Below are 20,156 nucleotides of genomic sequence, written 5' to 3'. Positions count from 1 at the left end.
GGCGCACCCACGGCGCTCTGCCACTTGTACCCAGTCCCACAGCCTCAGCATGTCGGAGACCGCTCCTGCCGCTCCCGCCGCCGCCCCCCCGGTGGAGAAGACCCCGGTGAAGAAGAAGGCGGCCAAAAAGCCCGCAGGGGCGCGCCGCAAGGCGTCCGGCCCCCCGGTGTCGGAGCTGATCATCAAGGCCGTCGCCGCGTCCAAGGAGCGCAGCGGCGTGTCCCTGGCGGCGCTCAAGAAGGCGCTGGCGGCCGCCGGCTACGACGTGGAGAAGAACAACAGCCGCATCAAGCTGGGCCTCAAGAGCCTGGTGAGCAAGGGCACCCTGGTGCAGACCAAGGGCACCGGCGCCTCGGGCTCCTTCAAGCTCAACAAGAAGGCGGCCTCCGGCGAGGCCAAGCCCAAGGCCAAGAAGGCGGGCGCGGCCAAGCCCAAGAAGGCGGCCGGGGCGGCCAAGAAGCCCAAGAAGGCCGCGGGGGCCAGCGCCCCCAAGAAGAGCGCCAAGAAGACCCCAAAGAAGGCGAAGAAGCCCGCGGCGGCGGCTGTCGCCAAAAAAGTAGCCAAGAGTCCGAAGAAGGCCAAGGCTGCCAAGCCCAAGAAGGCGGCCAAGAGCACAGCCAAGGCCGTGAAGCCCAAGACTGCCAAGCCCAAGGTTGCCAAACCCAAGAAGGCTGCGCCCAAAAAGAAGTAGGTTGTTGGACGTCTGCTTCTGAAACCCAAAAAGGCTCTTTTCAGAGCCACCACCTTCTCCGAGAAAGAGCTGGGCATTCTCTGCGCATCCTATTCCCTTTTCTCCTTGAACTTTCAGCTCTAAGATAAGGGTTGCGGGGGTGTGGTTGGTAACCTAGGCCTTCACGCTAACCCGAAAAGGGCGGGGGGGGGGGAGGTCTCGGCGCGGCCGTGGGGCTTGTCCCCTGCCCTGCGGTGCCCCGTGGCCTCTCCGGCGGCGGTGCGAAAGCGCTGTCCCGAGGCGCGCACTCGTCCGGAGCCCCGCCCCGCGCCGGGTACATCGAAAACAACCACAAATCAAGCCAGCCAGTTTGTCTTCAGGAATACCCCGATTGGGTTGGAAAGTCATTCAAAAGTCCCGCCCTGCTCGCGGGTTGGCCCACTCCTCCAGCCCGTGGTCTTCGCCCCGTGTTTCATTGGGTGGCGTCCGGCCTCGGGTGTAGGCTGTTTTGTTTCGGGCGGGTTGAACTGGGCCTTTCCGGTTGATAAACAAGTATGGATTTCAGACACTTACCGTGTTTTGGAAAGTGAAGTTGGGGTGTCCGGGGGCAGTCCCCGGCCCCGGAGGAGAGGGCGCAGGCGCCTGCGTCCCGCGCTCTGCTGTGCGAGCCGGTGCGCCGCGGCCCCCAGGTACCTCGCCGGGACAGCGCGCAGAGGCGGCGGCGGCCCTGCCCGGGCGCACGGCCCCACCCGCGCCCTCCCGCGCCTCGCCTCGCGTGCCTTTGGACACAGGTGTGATGGATTTCAGGGCATCAGAAACCGCTTTTCGTCGGCCATTTTGTCTGGCAGCGGGTCGCGAGCCTCGTTTTAGGCAGACGTCAACATCTGAAAGCCGGAGACGTTTTAAATCATTTCTGTGCGGCGGTCCCAAGTCCAACAGTTTCGACGCCAGGAACAAAATTTGGGTAAACTGTTTGGAAACGTGTGCGTGGGCGAGGGGCGATGCTTAACGAAGGGCTTTCGTTTGTATTCACGGTGTTATCTGCGGGTTCCTTGATATTCATGGCGTTTCTTCCGGACAAAGTCCTAGTCCTGCTTCTATTTTGGTGAACATGGATTTTCTTACGTTCCAGGAACTGGGGCTTCTTGGACCCGCTGCTCCGTTTTCGTCCGTTGCCACGATGACGGAACTAGCGGTTAATTAATCTAGATTCGTTCCCGCATTACTGGCAGCGATCACGGGTTTCCTCCCTACCCTCCCACGGAATGGGGACACTTTAGTGTCCGTTGTCAAGAGTAGAAAGACCTCCTCCACTTTCAGGGCGCAGCGCGCGCGCGCACACGAAGACAATTTTCCCAATTTTCCATAAATTACACGAAGTAATTTTTGTGCTGTTAGTTTCACATTTAAAACCATGGAGCCCTCTGTATTTTGTTGTAAGGTTTAATGTATACAATCCTTCCGTGTCTTCCCCCTGTCCCCTTCCTGCCCCACCCTCATTTTAAGATGCCACCTTTATCATAGGCTAAATTCCCTGGGTAGGTGGAATAATTCTTGGTTTTCTACTTTGTTCCTTTGGTCTCTGTCATTCCTCAAGTGTGATCACACTAAATATTGTTCACAGGACTATTTTCAATGCTGAGAATACATGGCCTATAGTAGGTATTAAAATAAAAGTTGAATGTTTAATAAACTGAGATGTTGTGACTAATAGCTGATAGAGCTCATCCCGTCCTTGCTCTTTCTCAGAATTTCCTGGTTATTCTAGTTTTTGTTAATTTCATTTTTCCAAATGTAATACAAGATGCTTCCTTCCTCCCACCTCTCCACCCCTCCACTATGCATAAAAAACCCTCAAAACCCTATCAGTAATTTCTTTGGGATGATGTTAAATTTACAAATTAATTTGGGGAGACAATGAATTTTTCCTATTCAAGAACATTTTATTCCCCCCCTTTTTTTTTCCAAATATTTTGTACCTGTGGAGAATGTTTCAAATTTTCTCCAACTATATCTTCATATTTCTTATTACCTTTATTCCCAGATATTTTGTCATCTTTCTACTGTTGAAATGGCAGCCTATGAGATTTGAGATTCCTCGAGGACCAGAATCCCATAGGGGCACACTGAAGAAGATACCCAGTTCTGGAAGAGATCTGTGCCTATGTGAATTAACAACCTCTAGAACAATGCAGGTATAGCCACAGAAAGAAAGAAAAAAAAAAAAAAAAACAGGTGAAATCAGTGTTAATAACATAATTTAACGTAATATATCCAAAATATTCTCATTTAACATAAAAGCAATGGAAAAATATTTATAAAATATTTCACTTTCTTTTTTGCGTTTCATATTATGTCTTTGAAAACTCTATGCATACGGCACATCTCAATTCCTGCTAACCTGTTTCAACAGCTCAGTTAACTATATGAACAATGAAACTCTAGAATGCCCTCTGGTCCCAAATAATCCTGGTCTTCTCTAACCTGATTTTTGGCTTAAAGCTTGCATGTCAGGGTGTCAATATATACTATCTTCTGGTGAAGTGTCTGACCTTAAATGATGGTTGACTGATCCACAGGGCACTGGGCCAAAATGAACCAACAACAATTGTCTTCCAAAAACTGGAATTGAGTTATAGAAAATGAGGTGAACCGATGTTCAAGGAACTGATTTCTTAGGCATTCTCTAGGAGAAACCAAGAAGGCTGGGGACTAAAAAGACCAAAATGGAGCCAAGAGATGCCTAGAAGGTTATTGGCTGTGCTCCTGACATTGGAGTTCTTGGTTCTCCTAGCCATCTCAACTCTTGCCACTAGGGTCACCTCTCTTGACTCAGGTTGGGTCAAGTTGTAGCAATCAGGAGACTTAAGACACTCCAAATAGAAGCACAGTTCGTCCTCAGTCGAGCGTAGCTTACTTCCACGCTTCCTTTCCTCTTCAGATGCTGTTAAGTCCGCACACCTTTGAAGGTTATATACTTGCAGTTGACCCTAACACTGAACGTCTCCTGCAAACATGTCTGCTTAGGTAATGGGCATCCTTTACTTTCAAATGAAATGTATTCCTCAAGAACAAACAATCGCCCTTCTCTAGTAGGGTGTAGGGAGAGTTCGTTCGTGGAGAGCTAAAAGTTGTAAAAATCTCTAATGTCACCTAGAAGTTAGATAAAATCTTCAGTAATGTTTCTTCAAAATTGTTCCATTCCCTCACCAGTGTTCACAAAGTGGCCTGGCTTAAGTCCGATACTGTAAGCCATTCATTAGACTCCAATTTGGCCGCTTTAAGAAAAAAGTCATTGTCTTTGATTTCTAATTTATGAAGTTTATATTTTATTTTGACATTATTAATATTATCATTTTCAATGTTCTACTTACTATGATCATACTGATAATGGCAATAATATATTCAAATAATTGCCCAAACATGCCTGATTAGCCAAAACTGGCAATGAATAGTGCATAAACTAAATTGCTGGTTGATAATTCAACAATGAAAATTCACGATCTCGTGTCCATGTATGACAAAAATGTGAGTAACACAGAAATTACAGTCTACTTGTAATGCATTATAATGCAATATAATTGTAATGTATTATAATGCAAACTTTTTTTTTTCTCCTGCCCATACACAGAGCTCTCATGGCTGAAAAGTAAAATATCCTATTACTTCTCATAAGCAAAGTTCTAGGTATTATTCTATGCCTAAGGGAAGTACAGTAACTTTGGGTTGGAACTCATACCAGAGATGAACAGGTCCAGGAGAAGCAAGATTACATCATTAGAGGATTTCACAGTGGAGAAGGGATTTAGGGCCCAGTGGGAACAAGAGTGCTGAGAGCCAGCATTTCTGAGCTCTAATTTACAATGTGCCAAACACTGTTGCTCATCCCTCTCCACTTACTGTCAAACACCTTGTCACAGCACGTAGGTGTCACTAATACTGGGGATTGGTGATATCAAGAATATAGCTTGTTAGTTTCCAATCAGTGAGCCAGTGTAACTATCCTCTGTATGCTAGTGCTTTTCCTCAGAAATACAGTAAGAGTTGTATCACTTATTTGATATTTTCTAGTAGCCACATTTAAAGAAGTAGAAAAGAAACACATAAATCTCTTTTAATAGTATTTTAACTCACTATAAAGGAAATACCAGTACAACAAGTTATCTAATATAAAAAATATTAAGGAGGTTTTTTTATTCTATTTTGCAGACAGCTCTTTGAAATCTGGTATATAGTTTACCCTTAAAGCTCATCCCAATTTGGACTAGCCACATTTCAGGTGCAGGATAGCTATCCATGGCTAGTGGTTACTATCGTGGACAATATAGGTCCATAGTAAACACTGTGGGTAAGACACAAGCAAATACTTGCTCTGTAGCAGAGTCTAGATGTTTCCAAGGAAACGATTATTCTGACCTGGTCCCGAGGCCCAGAGAGCATCCCTATCCATCTCATCTCATACCAGGCCACTGAGCAGAGGACTCTGACCACAGAAGCTAGCCCAAGTCCAGGCCACCGCATATCTTAGCCATCCAGCCTCATCTGTGTGACAGGAGCAGCTAGCTCTAAGAATCCCTTTCTGGGCAATCTTATTAATCAGAAGATATTTAGAGTGTAGGTTTGGTGCGACATTGCCTGTCAATGATATTTATTAGTAGTATGAATTTGGCTAAGTAACTAAAATGTCTTAGGCTAAAGTTTTTGCTCTGTAAAATGGACACAGTGAGAGAACTTGACTTTCAGTGTTATATCAAGAGTGACATCAGGGTGCCTGGGTGGTTCAGTCCGTTGAGCATCTGACTTTCACCATTTTATGCCATTTTTTACTTTTTTTTTTTTTTTTTTTTTAGCTCAGGTCTTAATCTCAGTGTTATGAGTTTGAGCCCTCTATTGGGCCCCATGCTGGACATGGAGCCTCCTTTAAGAGTGGTTTCATGGTGTGTACTTCTACTGCTCACTGACAAACCTGGATTTCAGACAAGATGTTGTGCTAGATGGATATAATGATATCTGTGTATTTGCAGCAACTGCAGTGGCAGCAACGGTGTATAGTATGGATGAATCAAGATTTGAAACGTATAGAGCTGAAAGCTAGTCCATGAAGAATCCTTCCAAATTTTACAACTCACATATGAAAGGAGATTGACCAAGGAGTTCCCAGATTTGAAACGTCTTAAAAATGACACTACCAGTAGTGTGTTTGGAAGCTGAAACTCAGTTCTAAGTTATCAAGAGAACAAAACAAATTGTGATCAATTTACTTGGGAGGAAATACTGAATTCTCTTCACACTGTATATATAGGAAATATTTGTACATATATATGTGTATATACGTATACATAAATATATAAACCTCCTTTAAAACAAAAACAAAATAGGGGCACCTGGGTGGCTCAGTGGGTTCAAGCCTCTGCCTTCAGCTCAGGTCATGATCCCAGGGTCCTGGGATCGAGCCCCGCATCGGGCTCTCTGCTCAGCGGGGAGCCTGCTTCCTCCTCTCTCTCTCTCTGCCTGCTTGTGATCTCTGTCTGTCAGATAAATAAAATCTTAAAAAAAAAAAAAAAAGTAAGAAATGGTATATAACAATTCAGGCCAATCAGTTCACATGGTACTTAACCTATGGAAAACTATGAAGGTTAGCTATTCGACTGTCTCCAGTGAAAACTTGGTTTTATTGTTCCTCCCATGGGGACCTCTTAAAGGAAGGTGATATGCAGTCCAGAATAGAACCGTAACATCCTGCAATATTGTTCCAGGGAACTCACGTTCATGCCGAAAGGGTTCAAATTGCTCGGAGTTGACTTTATATCCTTCCTGGTATGTTTTGTCCTTCTGGTATCTCTGAGAATGGTATCACCATCCAAAGCAGCATGCAAAGCCAAACTTGGGTTATCCCAGAGGCCTACATGTCATCCCAAACTAGCGACTCTCAATTCCTAGTGCTACAAGAGAGTGATAGGAGAGCAGGCGAAGGCCGTGTATAATTTAGAAAAGCACAGAAAGTGTTCAGAAGCACATTTACCCTGAAGCTAATGAAACTCAAATGTTAGGCCCTTGGGAGTGTATTCACTTGGTCTCTCTCTTTTTTTTTTTAAATTTCAATATTAAGATATTTTATTCACAGCGGGCTACACCTGTTGTTTGTAGCCACTCAATTTTCCCTTTTGTATTCCAGTGCACCTTTCGCCTGATTATATGGGGGTTCCGATGAACACATTTGGATTTAGGAAGGAGAAAATCTACTTCCTATATGTTTAGTTTAGGACTAGCAAGATAAAAAATTTGCAGATGTGTTCACATATAGTTCAGTTCTAGCCAATCAGTTGGAAGAGTGGTTTCATGGTGTGTACTTCTACTGCTCACTGACAAACCTGGATTTCAGACAAGATGTTGTGCTAGATGGATATAATGATATCTGTGTATTTGCAGCAACTGCAGTGGCAGCAACGGTGTATAGTATGGATGAATCAAGATTTGAAACGTATAGAGCTGAAAGCTAGTCCATGAAGAATCCTTCCAAATTTTACAACTCACATATGAAAGGAGATTGACCAAGGAGTTCCCAGATTTGAAACGTCTTAAAAATGACACTACCAGTAGTGTGTTTGGAAGCTGAAACTCAGTTCTAAGTTATCAAGAGAACAAAACAAATTGTGATCAATTTACCTGGGAGGAAATACTGAATTCTCTTCACACTGTATATATAGGAAATATTTGTACATATATATGTGTATATACGTATACATAAATATACGTGTGTGTGTGTGTGTGTATTTTGGTGGGCAGCAAAACAAGATTTATTGAGCAATAGCGCAAAGTTTCCAAGGAGGGAGGCAACCCGAGAGGGTTGCCCTCAAATAATTTTCAAGCAAAAATGGAATCAGAGTATGCCATCAAAAATATTCTAAGACAAAAAAATTATAGTGTTGTATTCGAAAATTAATATGCTATTTTACTGAACTTTGTCATAGCTACAGCTTTATTTTGGTAAAATTGGAATTTGGATCCTTTCAATGATAATGTTCACTGTCTATTTTGTATTTTAAATTTTGAATTGTGATTATTTGTGAATTGTGATTTGTGAATTGTGATTAAGAGTTGCCAAGTTGTGTAAGTTTTAGGCCTCAAAAACCTTGAACTACCATCAGTTTATTATAACTTTATACTTAGAAAATTAAAGAAAGTATCACTTTAGTGAATGATTTTGCGTTTATTAAAAGGGGACATGGAGAGCGCCTGGGTGGCTCAGTGGGTTAAGTGAGCCTCTGCCTTTGGCTCCAGTTATGATCTCAGGGTCCTGGAATCGAGTTCCGCATCAGGCTCTCTGCTCAGCGGGAAGCCTGCTCCCCGCCCCATACCCTCATCCCTCACCCCCCTGCCTGCCTCTCTGCCTACTTGTGATCTCTTATGTCAAATAAAACCTTAAGAACAAACAAAAAACCACTTTAAAAAAAGGGGGGGGGGGGACATGGGTAGGAGAAACACTCTAGGTAACAGCCTGTCAGAATCACATCCCACTGATTTTAAGTTGTGTAGGCAGAGAAACTTCGGATAATGATAGGTAAGTCTTTTGTCTTATTGCATATATGTATTTAGTGGGTGTCTTCTGGTGAGTACAGAAGTCTGTCACCTGGTCCTTTCTCAGACCAATACAAGATTCTGAAGTCAGGATACATGAAATGTTTTGTGGATTACTGGAAACAGTAAGGATACTGCTGTTAGACTTGCTTTTGTTATGTTAAATGGAATAAAAGCTTTTACAGGGCGTGGGCAGGACCCTCTACAAACTCAACGGATTAAATGGTATTCTCTATGAAGTCGGAACTGAACAGGCCAAACTAAACCAATATAAAGGGGTTCTAGGAACCACACTGCAAACGTAAAAAGAGAAAACTCCCTGGAGAAAGTCCAACTACAAGCTTAGTTTGCACTCTATCCCTGGTGCACATGTCAAGTTTGTCTAAAGGCTCTAGAAAATTACAATCAGGTCACCCTGGAATGGTAAGTGCATCTTAAACAGCAATTCTTTAACAAGTCTGCGGAAGCCTGATAAAGGGACTTGGAATATTCGGCCAGTTAACACTCAGATACACTTTGTACTAAAAACGTCCACGTCAGAAATCATTTCCGTGGCAAATAACTTTGTTTCTGTAGTTGGAACCGTAAAAAAATTACAACCCCTTTCAAGAAATGGTGGGTGGCTCTGAAAAGAGCCTTTTGCAACCGGCAGTTTGTTTTACGCCCTCTCGCCGCGGATGCGGCGCGCCAGCTGGATGTCCTTGGGCATGATGGTGACGCGCTTGGCGTGGATGGCGCACAGGTTGGTGTCCTCGAAGAGCCCCACCAGGTAGGCCTCGCACGCCTCCTGCAGCGCCATGACGGCCGAGCTCTGGAAGCGCAGGTCGGTCTTGAAGTCCTGCGCGATCTCGCGCACCAGCCGCTGGAACGGCAGCTTGCGGATCAGCAGCTCGGTGGACTTCTGGTAGCGCCGGATCTCGCGCAGGGCCACCGTGCCGGGCCGGTAGCGGTGCGGCTTCTTCACGCCGCCCGTGGCCGGCGCGCTCTTGCGAGCCGCCTTGGTGGCCAGCTGCTTGCGCGGGGCCTTGCCGCCGGTCGACTTGCGCGCTGTCTGCTTCGTGCGAGCCATTGGGAGAAACTAAAAACACACCGAGAGCCTGGGGAGCCAAGGCGAAGATTCCTTTATATACAGTAAGAGGCATTCTGATTGGCCTCGTAGTTTTTCAAAAGAACCGCGCGATGAAATCATTGGTCGAACGGTAGCCGCATTGATGAGTTACTGGAGAATCCGATTGGATGAATAACTCCACCTCTCTCCCTCTTTTCAGTGCGAATTAATATTCAGATTGTTTTATGCTTTCACGAAGCACAGGAGCCGTAGCCAGCCTTTTAAGAAACATGTTAAATGTAATCTGTGTGGTTCTGTAAATGTAAGTGAACCTGAAATTCCCCCAATTCTCCACAGGCTCGGAGGTTATCAATCCTGCCGGTCTGCACACTTCACGGAGTACAATTTTGTCGTGTCACCCCCTCCTCTAGACAGTTGGGCTAGTTATTTTGAAGTAGATCTCGGGTAGCCTGGATTGCCTCTTCCTAGATCTTCGGTCATTATATCTCTCCTAATACCAAGTTTTCTCGTATGAAATTACATGGCAGCGTTCCTGGGTGTATTTGGAATATCGCACGTAAAGCACCGGATCTACTAATGCTACATACAAAACTGTACCGCAATGAATGATAGCTTCGTTGTTGGATGAAATTTTTCCCCAAACTGAAAACTTGAAAAGCTTGTGCAACTTTATTACTGGCCAAAAGCAAATCTCCTTCCTGCTTGTACACCTTAGCCCTTGAACTTCTTGTAGCGAACTTACACGTCGGGTACACACTCAGCCCATAAATTACCTGTTTCTTTAAGTTTCAATGTTTCAACTTTTCTTTTTATAGGCTCTCAGGATTGGTTCTACCATGGTAGCACAAACTGGGTTATCAGCCATTCTTGTGAAAATATGGATGGCTCTGAAAAGAGCCTTTTATTTGCTGGAGTATAAAATGCGTGCGGCCTGGGCTAGATTTTTATTTGCCCTTGGCCTTGTGGTGGCTCTCGGTCTTCTTGGGCAGCAGCACGGCCTGGATGTTGGGCAGCACGCCGCCCTGCGCGATGGTGACGCGGCCCAGCAGCTTGTTGAGCTCCTCGTCGTTGCGGATGGCCAGCTGCAGGTGGCGCGGGATGATGCGCGTCTTCTTGTTGTCGCGCGCCGCGTTGCCCGCCAGCTCCAGGATCTCGGCCGTCAGGTACTCGAGCACGGCCGCCAGGTACACGGGCGCGCCGGCCCCGACCCGCTCCGAGTAGTTGCCCTTGCGGAGCAGGCGGTGCACACGGCCGACTGGAAACTGCAGGCCGGCTCGGGATGACCGAGTCTTCGCTTTGGCCCGGGCTTTACCACCTTGCTTTCCACGGCCAGACATGTCGACTTAAATTAGCTTAGCAGCCGAAACCCTAAAACAGAAAACACGTTTGCAACTACCACCTGCCCCTCCCCCCCCGCCCCAAACCTCTTTTATAGACAGCTCAGGGATGAGCCTACAAGCTATCCCATTGGTCAAACTATGTTAGTCTGTGTATCCAATAGAAAGAGAGACTGTTTATCCCTTATTTGCATAAACCCCTCCTCAGAACGAGAACTTTTCCATTTTATCCAATCAGAAGTGACAATTCTTGAAACTTCATTTGCATTGAGGAAGTATAAAAGAATGAGCTCTGGACCTTTCACAACACTAACCTTTGTTGTGGCGAGTGCGATTGGCGTTTCTACAACTTTTAGGGAAAAGCCATGCCTGAACCTTCCAAATCTGCTCCGGCTCCCAAGAAGGGCTCCAAAAAAGCCATTACTAAGGCGCAGAAGAAGGACGGCAAAAAACGCAAACGCAGCCGCAAGGAGAGTTATTCCATCTACGTGTACAAGGTGCTGAAGCAGGTGCACCCCGACACGGGCATCTCGTCCAAGGCCATGGGCATCATGAACTCGTTCGTCAACGACATCTTCGAGCGCATCGCGGGCGAGGCGTCCCGCCTGGCGCACTACAACAAGCGCTCGACCATCACGTCCAGGGAGATCCAGACGGCCGTGCGCCTGCTGCTGCCCGGGGAGCTGGCCAAGCACGCCGTGTCCGAGGGCACCAAGGCCGTCACCAAGTACACCAGCTCCAAGTAAGCGGCTTGTGATTCAACCCCAAAGGCTCTTTTCAGAGCCACCCACTTTATCAATAAAGACCTGTAACCACCACTTCGTTGTAGTGTTAAGTACAAGTCTACCACTACAGCTCGAGTCTTAAGGAATCTCCCCCAACAGTGATCTTTGATTTCACCTTTTTTTTCATCCCAGGTTCTGTTTTCCCCCAACGCTCCGGATGCTTGTAAGTGCTCACTCTTACTTTCCCAGTGTTTATGTTTCTGCAAAAGGGGTTTTCCTGCAGGGTAAAGAAGTGGTTAAAGGTTTTCAGAATAGAGGGACCCTCAGGGCATGACTAATTGAGACTCGCTGTTGGGAAGAGGGCAAGATCTGGACTGCGGGAAAGAGGGTAGGGCTTATACCTGGACCCTAAATTCCCTTGCGTAAAACACTGGGTAGATAGACGCCCGTGGTTCTCGTGGGCACTTCTGAGATATACCTCAAGCTCTTTGCATAGTTTAAAGGGAATTACTCTAATTTCACACTAGAATTGTCTACCGATGGCAACAGCCAATCTACACTAGTTTCAATTTTTCTTGCGTCCCAAGATTCCGAGGCCCATTACCCATTCTGAGTGTTAATGGCTTTTCGAGAATGTCACTAGAAGGGCGGGGGAATGGCCGTCCAGCTCTAAGAAGGACAAAAGTTTTGAATTTCCCGCTCTTCCCTATCGCGCCACCTTACTGGCTGGCAAGGAGGGCCTGGGTTGGAGAGGAAGATGTGCTGTTTTTTTCTTGGTCAACCTTTATCAAAGACACCAGACTCCAAAAATAATCCTGTATAGACAGAAAATGCCTTGATGAAGGGGAGGTAATGGGGCAGGTCTATGTCCGGGATTGGGGGAAGAGAGGAGAATGGGTAGGACTCAGCTGTTGACTGCCGGTGAAAAAAAGGAAAACGGTATTTTTTTCATGAGTCTATGAGCATTTTCTGTAGTTGACACACAACAGTGACTTTGGATGAAGAAATTAAATGTACAATAGAATTTCTTTAAAAGGACCCCTTTATGAAGAAAATTTAACTTTAAATGATCTTTTCCCAGATCTCAAATGTCAGCCCACCGCTGTATGAGTACTTCAAGTCTCAGCAACACAAAATATAGCTGTGAATGAGACCCTGGCCTTAAAAATTAATAACTATAAAAAGACCTATTCTCCCTACCCCCCCTTCCTTTTTTTTTTTTTTTTTTTTTAATTATCAAACTCAGCCAACACGTTAAAACTCACTGACCTTTATGTTCTGACCCTGGCGAGGTGAGATCTAGGTGGTAATATTTCTCATCGTGTTCAAAACGGTCTGAGGTAGGGATGATTTTTTCCTCATCTCGTCCTTCAAAACTTTTGCCTACCTGTTTGCTTTCTACCTTTCATCTCTCCTCTCCTCTCTCTTTCCATACTCCCCTTCCTTCCTAACATTTGATTCTTTACGTAAAACTTTACCCTTATTTGACAAATTCAAACTAAACTGGGGTTTGTAGACTCAGACCTAGGTCTTTTTGCCATCTATACTGAATACCGGCTGATCTCTAACAAGTGAAAGGAGAATTAAAAAAAAAAAAAAAAGGAAAAAAAAATCAGATGCCTGGACTGTGGGGTAGACTATGGATCTATAGTGAGGAGTGGTGAGAAAACAGAAAAAACTCATAAAATCTCTCCAGCTGCATATGATGGGAGGCCAGTTTTGGACACAGCAGAGCCAGCAGGCCAGCCATCCAAGTGAAATACTGCAAGGTTTTATACACCCTCTTCCCTAATAAAACATCTGCATTTTTCTCCAGAAAGGCAATTTCTGAGTAAAAAAGCAAATGAGAAAAAAATAGCTTGTATTACTTTCGTGATTATCCTTGCAGCCACGGGGAAGTTTTAGCTGCCTTCCTGTCCAAGGAAGATGAGCTGGAGACAAGAAGAGCTCAATCTGTCCCCGATCTGGATCTGTCCCTGAGGGAGAGGGGAGATGCTCTGGGCTAAGTTCTGGGTGCCAAGAACAAGACAGAGGGGGTGGGGCTGGAGAGGCTTTTAATTTGGAGGGAGGTTGAAAATTTGGAAAAGATACATAACAGGGGGTCCAGAAAGTGTTCATGATTTGGGAAAGAGGGCACAGTTAGAAATAGAATGCCCTGGCCCTGCTTCCTGGCAGATGAGAGGACACAGACTTCTCAGTTCTGCCTTCAGCATCTCTCTGCAACATCTGAGATCTTTCTTCTTGGCTTTTCATTTCCATTAAATAATATACATATTTAAGTCAGTTCTTTTTAACTTCCTTGTAAAACAAAATATCTGCCCGTTATTTTAAAATAACAACCACCACAAATAATTTCAAATAAACAAATGAAAATCAATTCCATTACCCAGGACATTTTTGCCATCAGTCTTCTGGAAATTTTACTTTGTGTGTGTCTATATATATACACACACACACACATACACATACATACATATACGGGTCTCTATGCATATAGATATATGAATGTCATATGAGATCATACTTTTTCTTATCCTTTAAAATTTAATAGAGATCTTGTTGCCAGGTAAACGGGGAAACCCTGGCCCCGGGGCCTCTACTCTGCACATCCCAAAGAGGTGACCAGGTTCTTGGTCTTGTCACAAAAAAGAATTCAAGGACAGATGTGCAACACAGAGGACAAGGGACACAGGCGGAAAGGTTTATTAAAGTTAAAATTATACCCTTGAGATATGAGAGAGAGAGAAGGAGCTGCTCCCCCTGCTTTTTCCACCTCCCTTGCTCAGGGGTTCCGTCTTGTGGCGCCGCCATCTTGGGCCTGCCTGGTGGGATTCTGCCAGGAGGGGCCCCTGACCTTCCCCACAGCCGACCGTGGCCTCTCACTAACTGCCTATTCTAAAAGTATCAGAAAGAGAGCTATTGTCAAGTATAACTTTTTCTTTTCTTTCTTTCTTTTTTTTTTTTTTATCCGAAAGACTTATCTGCAGGGCAGGGCGTACAGCTGATGAACTAAACATCTATTCTTACCTTCCTGTGAATTGCCAATCTCTCCTCTGAAGCCCCGGTCCCCGTTCCTTAGTTCAGGATGGCCTACAAGCCTCAACTGCCTGACTGACTTTTGGGTGTCCTGTCTTTGTGCTGCTCTCAGACATAAGAAAGTGTATTTGCTTTTCTCCTATTAATCTGACCTGGGTCGAAATATAATTATTAAACCAGCCAAAGCACCTAGAAAGGAGGAAGGGAACATTTTTCCACCTCTACGTTACCATTGCTGGTTTACAGATGAAAACAAGGCACTTGCTGAGTTCTGTGTATTTGCTAACTTTTTATATATTTGCTGTATCAGTTGTTGAGGGAGGGGTGTTGACCTGCCTACCTGTAATTGCGGATTTGCTCAGTACGCCACGCAGCTCTACCAGTTTTTGCCTCACATATTTTGTAAGGCTGCTATTTGGTGCTTACACATATAGAATTACTTGGTTTGGGACACCTGGGTGGCTCAGTGGGTTAAGCCTCTGCCTTCAGCTCAGGTCATGATCTCAGGGTCCAGGCATCAAGCCCTGTGTCAGGCTCCTCACGTAGCAGGGAGTCTGCTTCCCCCTCTGCCTGCCACTCCCCCTGCTTTTGCTTTTTCCCTCTCTCTGTCAAATAAATAATTTCTTTTTAAAGGATTTCTTGGTTTTCTTATTAGACTGACCCTTTTGTCATTCTGTAATGTCCTTTTCTATCTCTGGTAAATTTCTTTGCTCCCATTTACCTACGTGATATTAATATAAGCACCTTTGATTCCTTTGGTTGATATTTGCAAGGTTTTTCTAGCTCTACCCTGTCATTTCAACCTGTATGGATAGTTGTATTTGAAGTGAGTTCCTGTCAAGAGTGAAGGGGAGCATTATTTGCACCCTAAAATATGCTTCTTTGGCAGAAAGATTACCTAAAGTGATTTTTTTTTTTTTAAATAGCAGACATTAAAAAAGCTTTGAAAACCTAGTAAAACGGTTTCCCCGTTTACCTGGGGAAATTTCGTAAGAGAAATTTACATTTACAGGGGAAATCTGAGTTTGCAAGAGTGTATCCCTCTCTGTGCCAGGAAAAGAAGGATGACTAAAACTGTAAGAACCCAGTGGAAAAGACAAAAACTTAAATCTGCCTAACAACCGTAGCCTTGTTTACTGTGCTTTGCCTGGTAACCTCCCAAAGCTGTCCTCCCCACCCTCCACCCTGAACATGTTTTGCCTTTAGCTGGAGATGGTATTTAAGGTGATGGCTCGGGGCCATTTGAGGCATTACTCAGTACTTCTTGGGTCTGCCCAGCTGTCTTATATTACTGGGGGGCGGGGAGGGTCTCAGCTAACAATCTAGAAGGGTAGAGGGAAAACGATTTTTCCTCCCTACAATAGCATCGATTTGGAGCCTGTACTTTTATCAAATCAGCCAGTCTCTGTTTTTGAATGGATGTGTTTAGACCATATACATTTAATGCAATGATTGACCTTGAGGGGGTTCAGGACATATTACCGCAAAAGATGGGCACTTGGACATAATATTTTAAGATAGAGGTGTTTGGGAAAATAGCAAAGCAAGGTTACTTTGACTTGCTCTCCCTCACCCCTCTTCCCTAAAGGCAGGATTAGAAAAACATCACCAGAAAACAGAATTTAGGACTGAGAAGACTCTGAATAAACCTTGTTACTTCTTTGCCATTTACTACCTATTGCCCAAACCCCTTTATCTTTTCAGTTCTTTTTTTTTTTTTTTTTTAAGATTTTATTCATTTATTTGACACACAGAAAGAGAGATCACAAGTAGGCAGAGAGGCAGGCAGAGAGAGAGAAGGAGAAGCAAGCTCCCCACCGAGCAGAAAGCCCAATGCAGGGCTCAATCCCAGGACCCTGAGATCATGACCTGAGCCGAAGGCAGTGGCTTAACCCACTGAGCCACCCAGGTGCTCCTGTCTTTTCTCTTTAGAAATTTATTTCTAGGTCTAAAAGTACAAAAAGCTTCCTGCTTTGGTCACTTCTTTAGGTCTTCATTGTTTTAGGAAGGCTCCCACGTACATGTAAAAATTCCAATAAAATTTGTATGCTTTTCTCCTGCCAGTTTATCTTTGTCAGTTTAATTATCATACCCAGCCAGGGACTCTAAAAGGGTTTAGGAAAAATTTTCCTCCTTTACGTGTTAGGCTTTAAGTTTGCCATTTAAATTTTTGTTTTCTGGTGGATTTTTTGTTGGTTTATTTTTAATTTTCCCTCCCTATTGTTCATTTCTCTGTTTTCTAGTTCCAGCTTTCCTGTGGGCTACTTGAATATTTTCTTGAGACAATTTGAATTTGATTCATCTCTGGTCTTTGGATAGTTTTTTAGTGGTTGCTCTAGATATTACATACACACAACATCACGGTCTACTGGTATCTACATGTTACCAGTTCAACCTTAGAAAGCTTGTTTTCTTTTAAATCTTTTTACCCTCTCTTGTTTATAATATAACTCTCTGAAATATTTCCTCTATGTACATCAAGAACCACATCACATAATATAAGAAATTTAGCTTCTAAACATAATTTAGAAAACACGTGAGAATTGTATTTACCCATATTTCTTTGTTTCCTTTCTTCCTTCCAAATGTTCCAAAAATCTCATATCATTTTCTTTCTTTTTCAAGAACTTCCTTTTGTCGTTCTCCTATGGAGAGATATGCCAGGAAGAAATTCCACTTTGCTCCATCTGAGAATGTCTTTATTCCCTCACCGATTCCTAAAGGGCATGAAATTCAGAGAAACAGTACCAGTTTCTTTCTATGAGTTCTTAAAAAAATGTGGCATTGCCTTTTGGTATGTGGTTTTTGATGAGAAATCTGCTGTCGTTTGAATGGATTTTTCCCTTTTCTTCCCTTTTTTTCCCCCCTTCCCTTTTTCTTCTCTCACTGCTTTCAAGATATTTTGCGCATGTTTAGTTTGCCTGGGTTTGATTATGATGTGTTTTATGTCAAGAATGTGTTTGGGTTTATTCTACTTGGGGGTTTGTGAAGCTTCTGAAATCTGTAGGTTTACATCTTTGGTCAAGTTTAGGAATTCTTGGACATTCCACTCTCTTTTCTCCTCTCCTTTTGATTCTCTAAAGACATGAACGTTAGGTCTTTTGTTATTGTCCCACAGGTCTCTGATGTTGGTTTTTTTCTCCCCAGTCTATTTTCTCTCTGTCGTTCAAATTGGGTAATTTCTATTTTTCTATCCTCATATTCACTGATTTTTTCCCCTGTCTTCTCCTTTCTGCTGTTGAGCTCATCAGCGGAGTTTTCAATGTCAGTCATTGTGTTTTTCCGTTCTGAAATTTGAATTTAGTTCTTCTTTACATCTTTTATTATTTTTTTTCCTGAGGTTTTGCAGTCTTTCGTTTGCTTCAAGTGGGTCTATTATCTGTTCATTGAAGTATTTTTATGACGGCTGCTTTAAAATCCTAGTTGGATAATTTCCACCTGCTGAGAAGGGAGAAGCACCCCATCATCGCTGAGTAAGTGAAGCCCGAGATCCCCGTCTGGCCTCCAAGGAAATCTTATACCTGTGAAGCTGGGGAGGCAGAGGCACAATGTTTTCCATGGTGTTTCGCTGTGCAGTGGTTATGTCTTAAGTTTTCTACTTTCTAGGTCAACCCTTGACCTTTGAGTAGAGATATCCGGCTCTTGTTTTGTGTCTTTATTGTTGCTGTTGTTTGTTTGCTCTCCTTGGCATTTTGAGATTGCCAACTTCTTCAGCACCAAATCCAGGATATGGGAGGTAAAAAGAAAACCCAGAGAACACAGAACTATCTTGTTCTTCAGCTCTCAAGGTCACTTAGCCAACCTGCCTTCTCTCCACCTTTGGTTTACATGTAATGTCTGGGATTTCTAGTTGTACCTAGCAGAAAGAATAGAGATAAGTGTGTATACTTCACTGTGGTCCAGAAACAGAAGGTTTTATGCTTTTGAAATAATTTTCATACGTTGTTTCTCTGTGATGTAAGCAATGTTTCCAGCTACTATTTTCAAACATACTGCCACAAAGAACACATCCTGGGGATTCAATAGACATTTATACTTATGAGATAAGAAACAAAATTGGATATAATCATTCTTTTTTTTTTTTTTTAAGTGGCTTTTGAAGTACTGGAAAAAACATGGTTTTCTTAGAATTGTTTTAGATGAGGGGCTCCTGGATGCCTCAATCTGTTGAGCATCAGAGTCTTGGTTTTGGCTCAGGTCATGATCTCAGGGTCCTGGGATTAAGCCCCAAATTGGACTCCCTGCTCAGAGTGGAGTCCGCTTGTCCCTCTGCCCCTACCCCAATCCCTTCCCTTGTTAGTACTTTCACTCTCTCTTGCACAAATAAATAAAATCTTTAAAAAATTTTTTGTCAGATAAATAATGTACAGATCTAGATCAAGTCAACTTGAGCTGTCTTTCAAGATCTGTTGTCATTGTTAACTTCTATTTTAAAATGAGGGATTCTTGGGCCCCTGGGTGGTTCAGTTAAGCATCTGCCTTCAGCTCTGTTCATGATTCTGGATCCTGGGCTTGAAACCCGTGTCAGACTCCCTGATTAGTGGTGAATCTTCTTCTCTGTCCCTCCCCTGGCTCAGAGAAGAAGGAAGAGGGGTTACTGGAGACAGCTACTTTTCTTCTGATATTTTTATGGAAGGATTTACCCTCATCATCTCCCTCACCAATATCTGTCCTCCATATTACTTTTCAGAGTCACATAGGCTCTTCTCTTGTCTTTTACCATCCTGTTTGGTAGTCAGAAGCCGTTTAGGCTTGAGCCTGCAAAAATTCCTGAAATAATTATTCACCTCCATCTGGGTCCCGTCTAGTTTGTCTCATGGACAGTAAAAGGAAAAACAGCAACATTTCTCCTGGCAATCTCTATTGATGACAGAGGAGTTTCCTGAACCGATTAGAATCCTTTGTGTTGTAGCCAAATGAGAAAAGAGAGAAGGCGGGAGAATTGGAAATGGCACTGGGAAAGATGACTTTCCCAGTCAAGAGTTTGGAGTCCTCCATTTTATTAACTCAGCCTGCGCCTGCACAAGGTCAAACAAACAAACAATCAGTCTCTAAGTCATCTGGTCTCTAAAGTGACAACAGTACTCTATATACCTTGAGGGTTGGTCCTCTAATGCCTCATGTTTAGATAAAGGCTGAAGCACAAACAATCAGTCTCTAAGTCTTCTGGTCTCTAAAGTGACAACAGTACTCTATATACCTTGAGGGTGGTTGGTCCTCTAATGCCTCATGTTTAGATAAAGGCTGAAGCAGAAAACTTGGCTGTCCCAGGGCAAAGGCTGATTGGTCCAGTTCTTGCCTTTAGGTTTCGTTGTTCAGATATTTTAAGACTCGGGCTCTGACAAAGATTTTTTTTTTTTTTTTTTTTAAGATTTATGTTCTTATTTGAGAGCAAGCACGCAAGGGTCCGGGAGGACAGAGGGAAAGAGAATCTCAAGCCAACCCCGCCCTGAGAGCAGAGGCCCATGCTGGGGCTCCCCGGGGCTCAAACGCACAACACTGAGATCAGGACCAGAGTCTAAACCAAGAGTCCTATGCTTAACCGACTGCACCACTCAAGTGGTCCCAAAGAATTATTTTGTTCCTTTTTTTCTTTTCTGTTGTGAGGTTCAAAGCGCTAAAGCAACTGCTGGCATAGATATACTTCTTAAATGTTACCTATTTAGAAATTTTTCTGTTTATTCCATTCCACAATTAGTCACAACCTTGGACAAGGAAAAACAGCGAAAAGACGGAGCAAT

General features: G+C 43.9%; 4 protein-coding genes across 4 annotated transcripts; 2 read left to right on the top strand and 2 right to left on the bottom strand.

Moving 5' to 3' along the window:
- H1-2 (H1.2 linker histone, cluster member) lies at positions 1 to 2,383 on the top strand. The gene has a single exon (XM_059176246.1). The coding sequence runs from the start codon at positions 50 to 52 to the stop codon at positions 689 to 691; it is 642 nt and encodes a 213-aa protein (XP_059032229.1). The 5' UTR covers positions 1 to 49; the 3' UTR covers positions 692 to 2,383.
- Positions 2,384 to 8,864: 6,481 nt separating this feature from the next.
- On the bottom strand, positions 8,865 to 9,364 carry LOC131833008 (histone H3.1). Its single transcript, XM_059176255.1, has one exon. It carries the CDS (start codon positions 9,315 to 9,317, stop codon positions 8,907 to 8,909), a length of 411 nt encoding a protein of 136 aa, XP_059032238.1. The 5' UTR covers positions 9,318 to 9,364; the 3' UTR covers positions 8,865 to 8,906.
- Positions 9,365 to 10,195: 831 nt separating this feature from the next.
- Positions 10,196 to 10,730, bottom strand: LOC131833015 (histone H2A type 1-B). The gene has a single exon (XM_059176261.1). The coding sequence runs from the start codon at positions 10,652 to 10,654 to the stop codon at positions 10,262 to 10,264; it is 393 nt and encodes a 130-aa protein (XP_059032244.1). The 5' UTR covers positions 10,655 to 10,730; the 3' UTR covers positions 10,196 to 10,261.
- A 239-nt stretch (positions 10,731 to 10,969) lies between these two features.
- LOC131833037 (histone H2B type 1-B) lies at positions 10,970 to 11,472 on the top strand. The gene has a single exon (XM_059176287.1). The coding sequence runs from the start codon at positions 11,020 to 11,022 to the stop codon at positions 11,398 to 11,400; it is 381 nt and encodes a 126-aa protein (XP_059032270.1). The 5' UTR covers positions 10,970 to 11,019; the 3' UTR covers positions 11,401 to 11,472.
- The last annotated feature ends 8,684 nt before the right edge of the window (positions 11,473 to 20,156 follow it).

This window comes from Mustela lutreola, chromosome 6 (assembly GCF_030435805.1).
Source record: "Mustela lutreola isolate mMusLut2 chromosome 6, mMusLut2.pri, whole genome shotgun sequence".
NCBI lineage: Eukaryota > Metazoa > Chordata > Mammalia > Carnivora > Mustelidae > Mustela > Mustela lutreola.
Note: the sequence above shows the minus strand (reverse complement) of the source record. Positions and strands in the feature narration are given on the sequence as shown.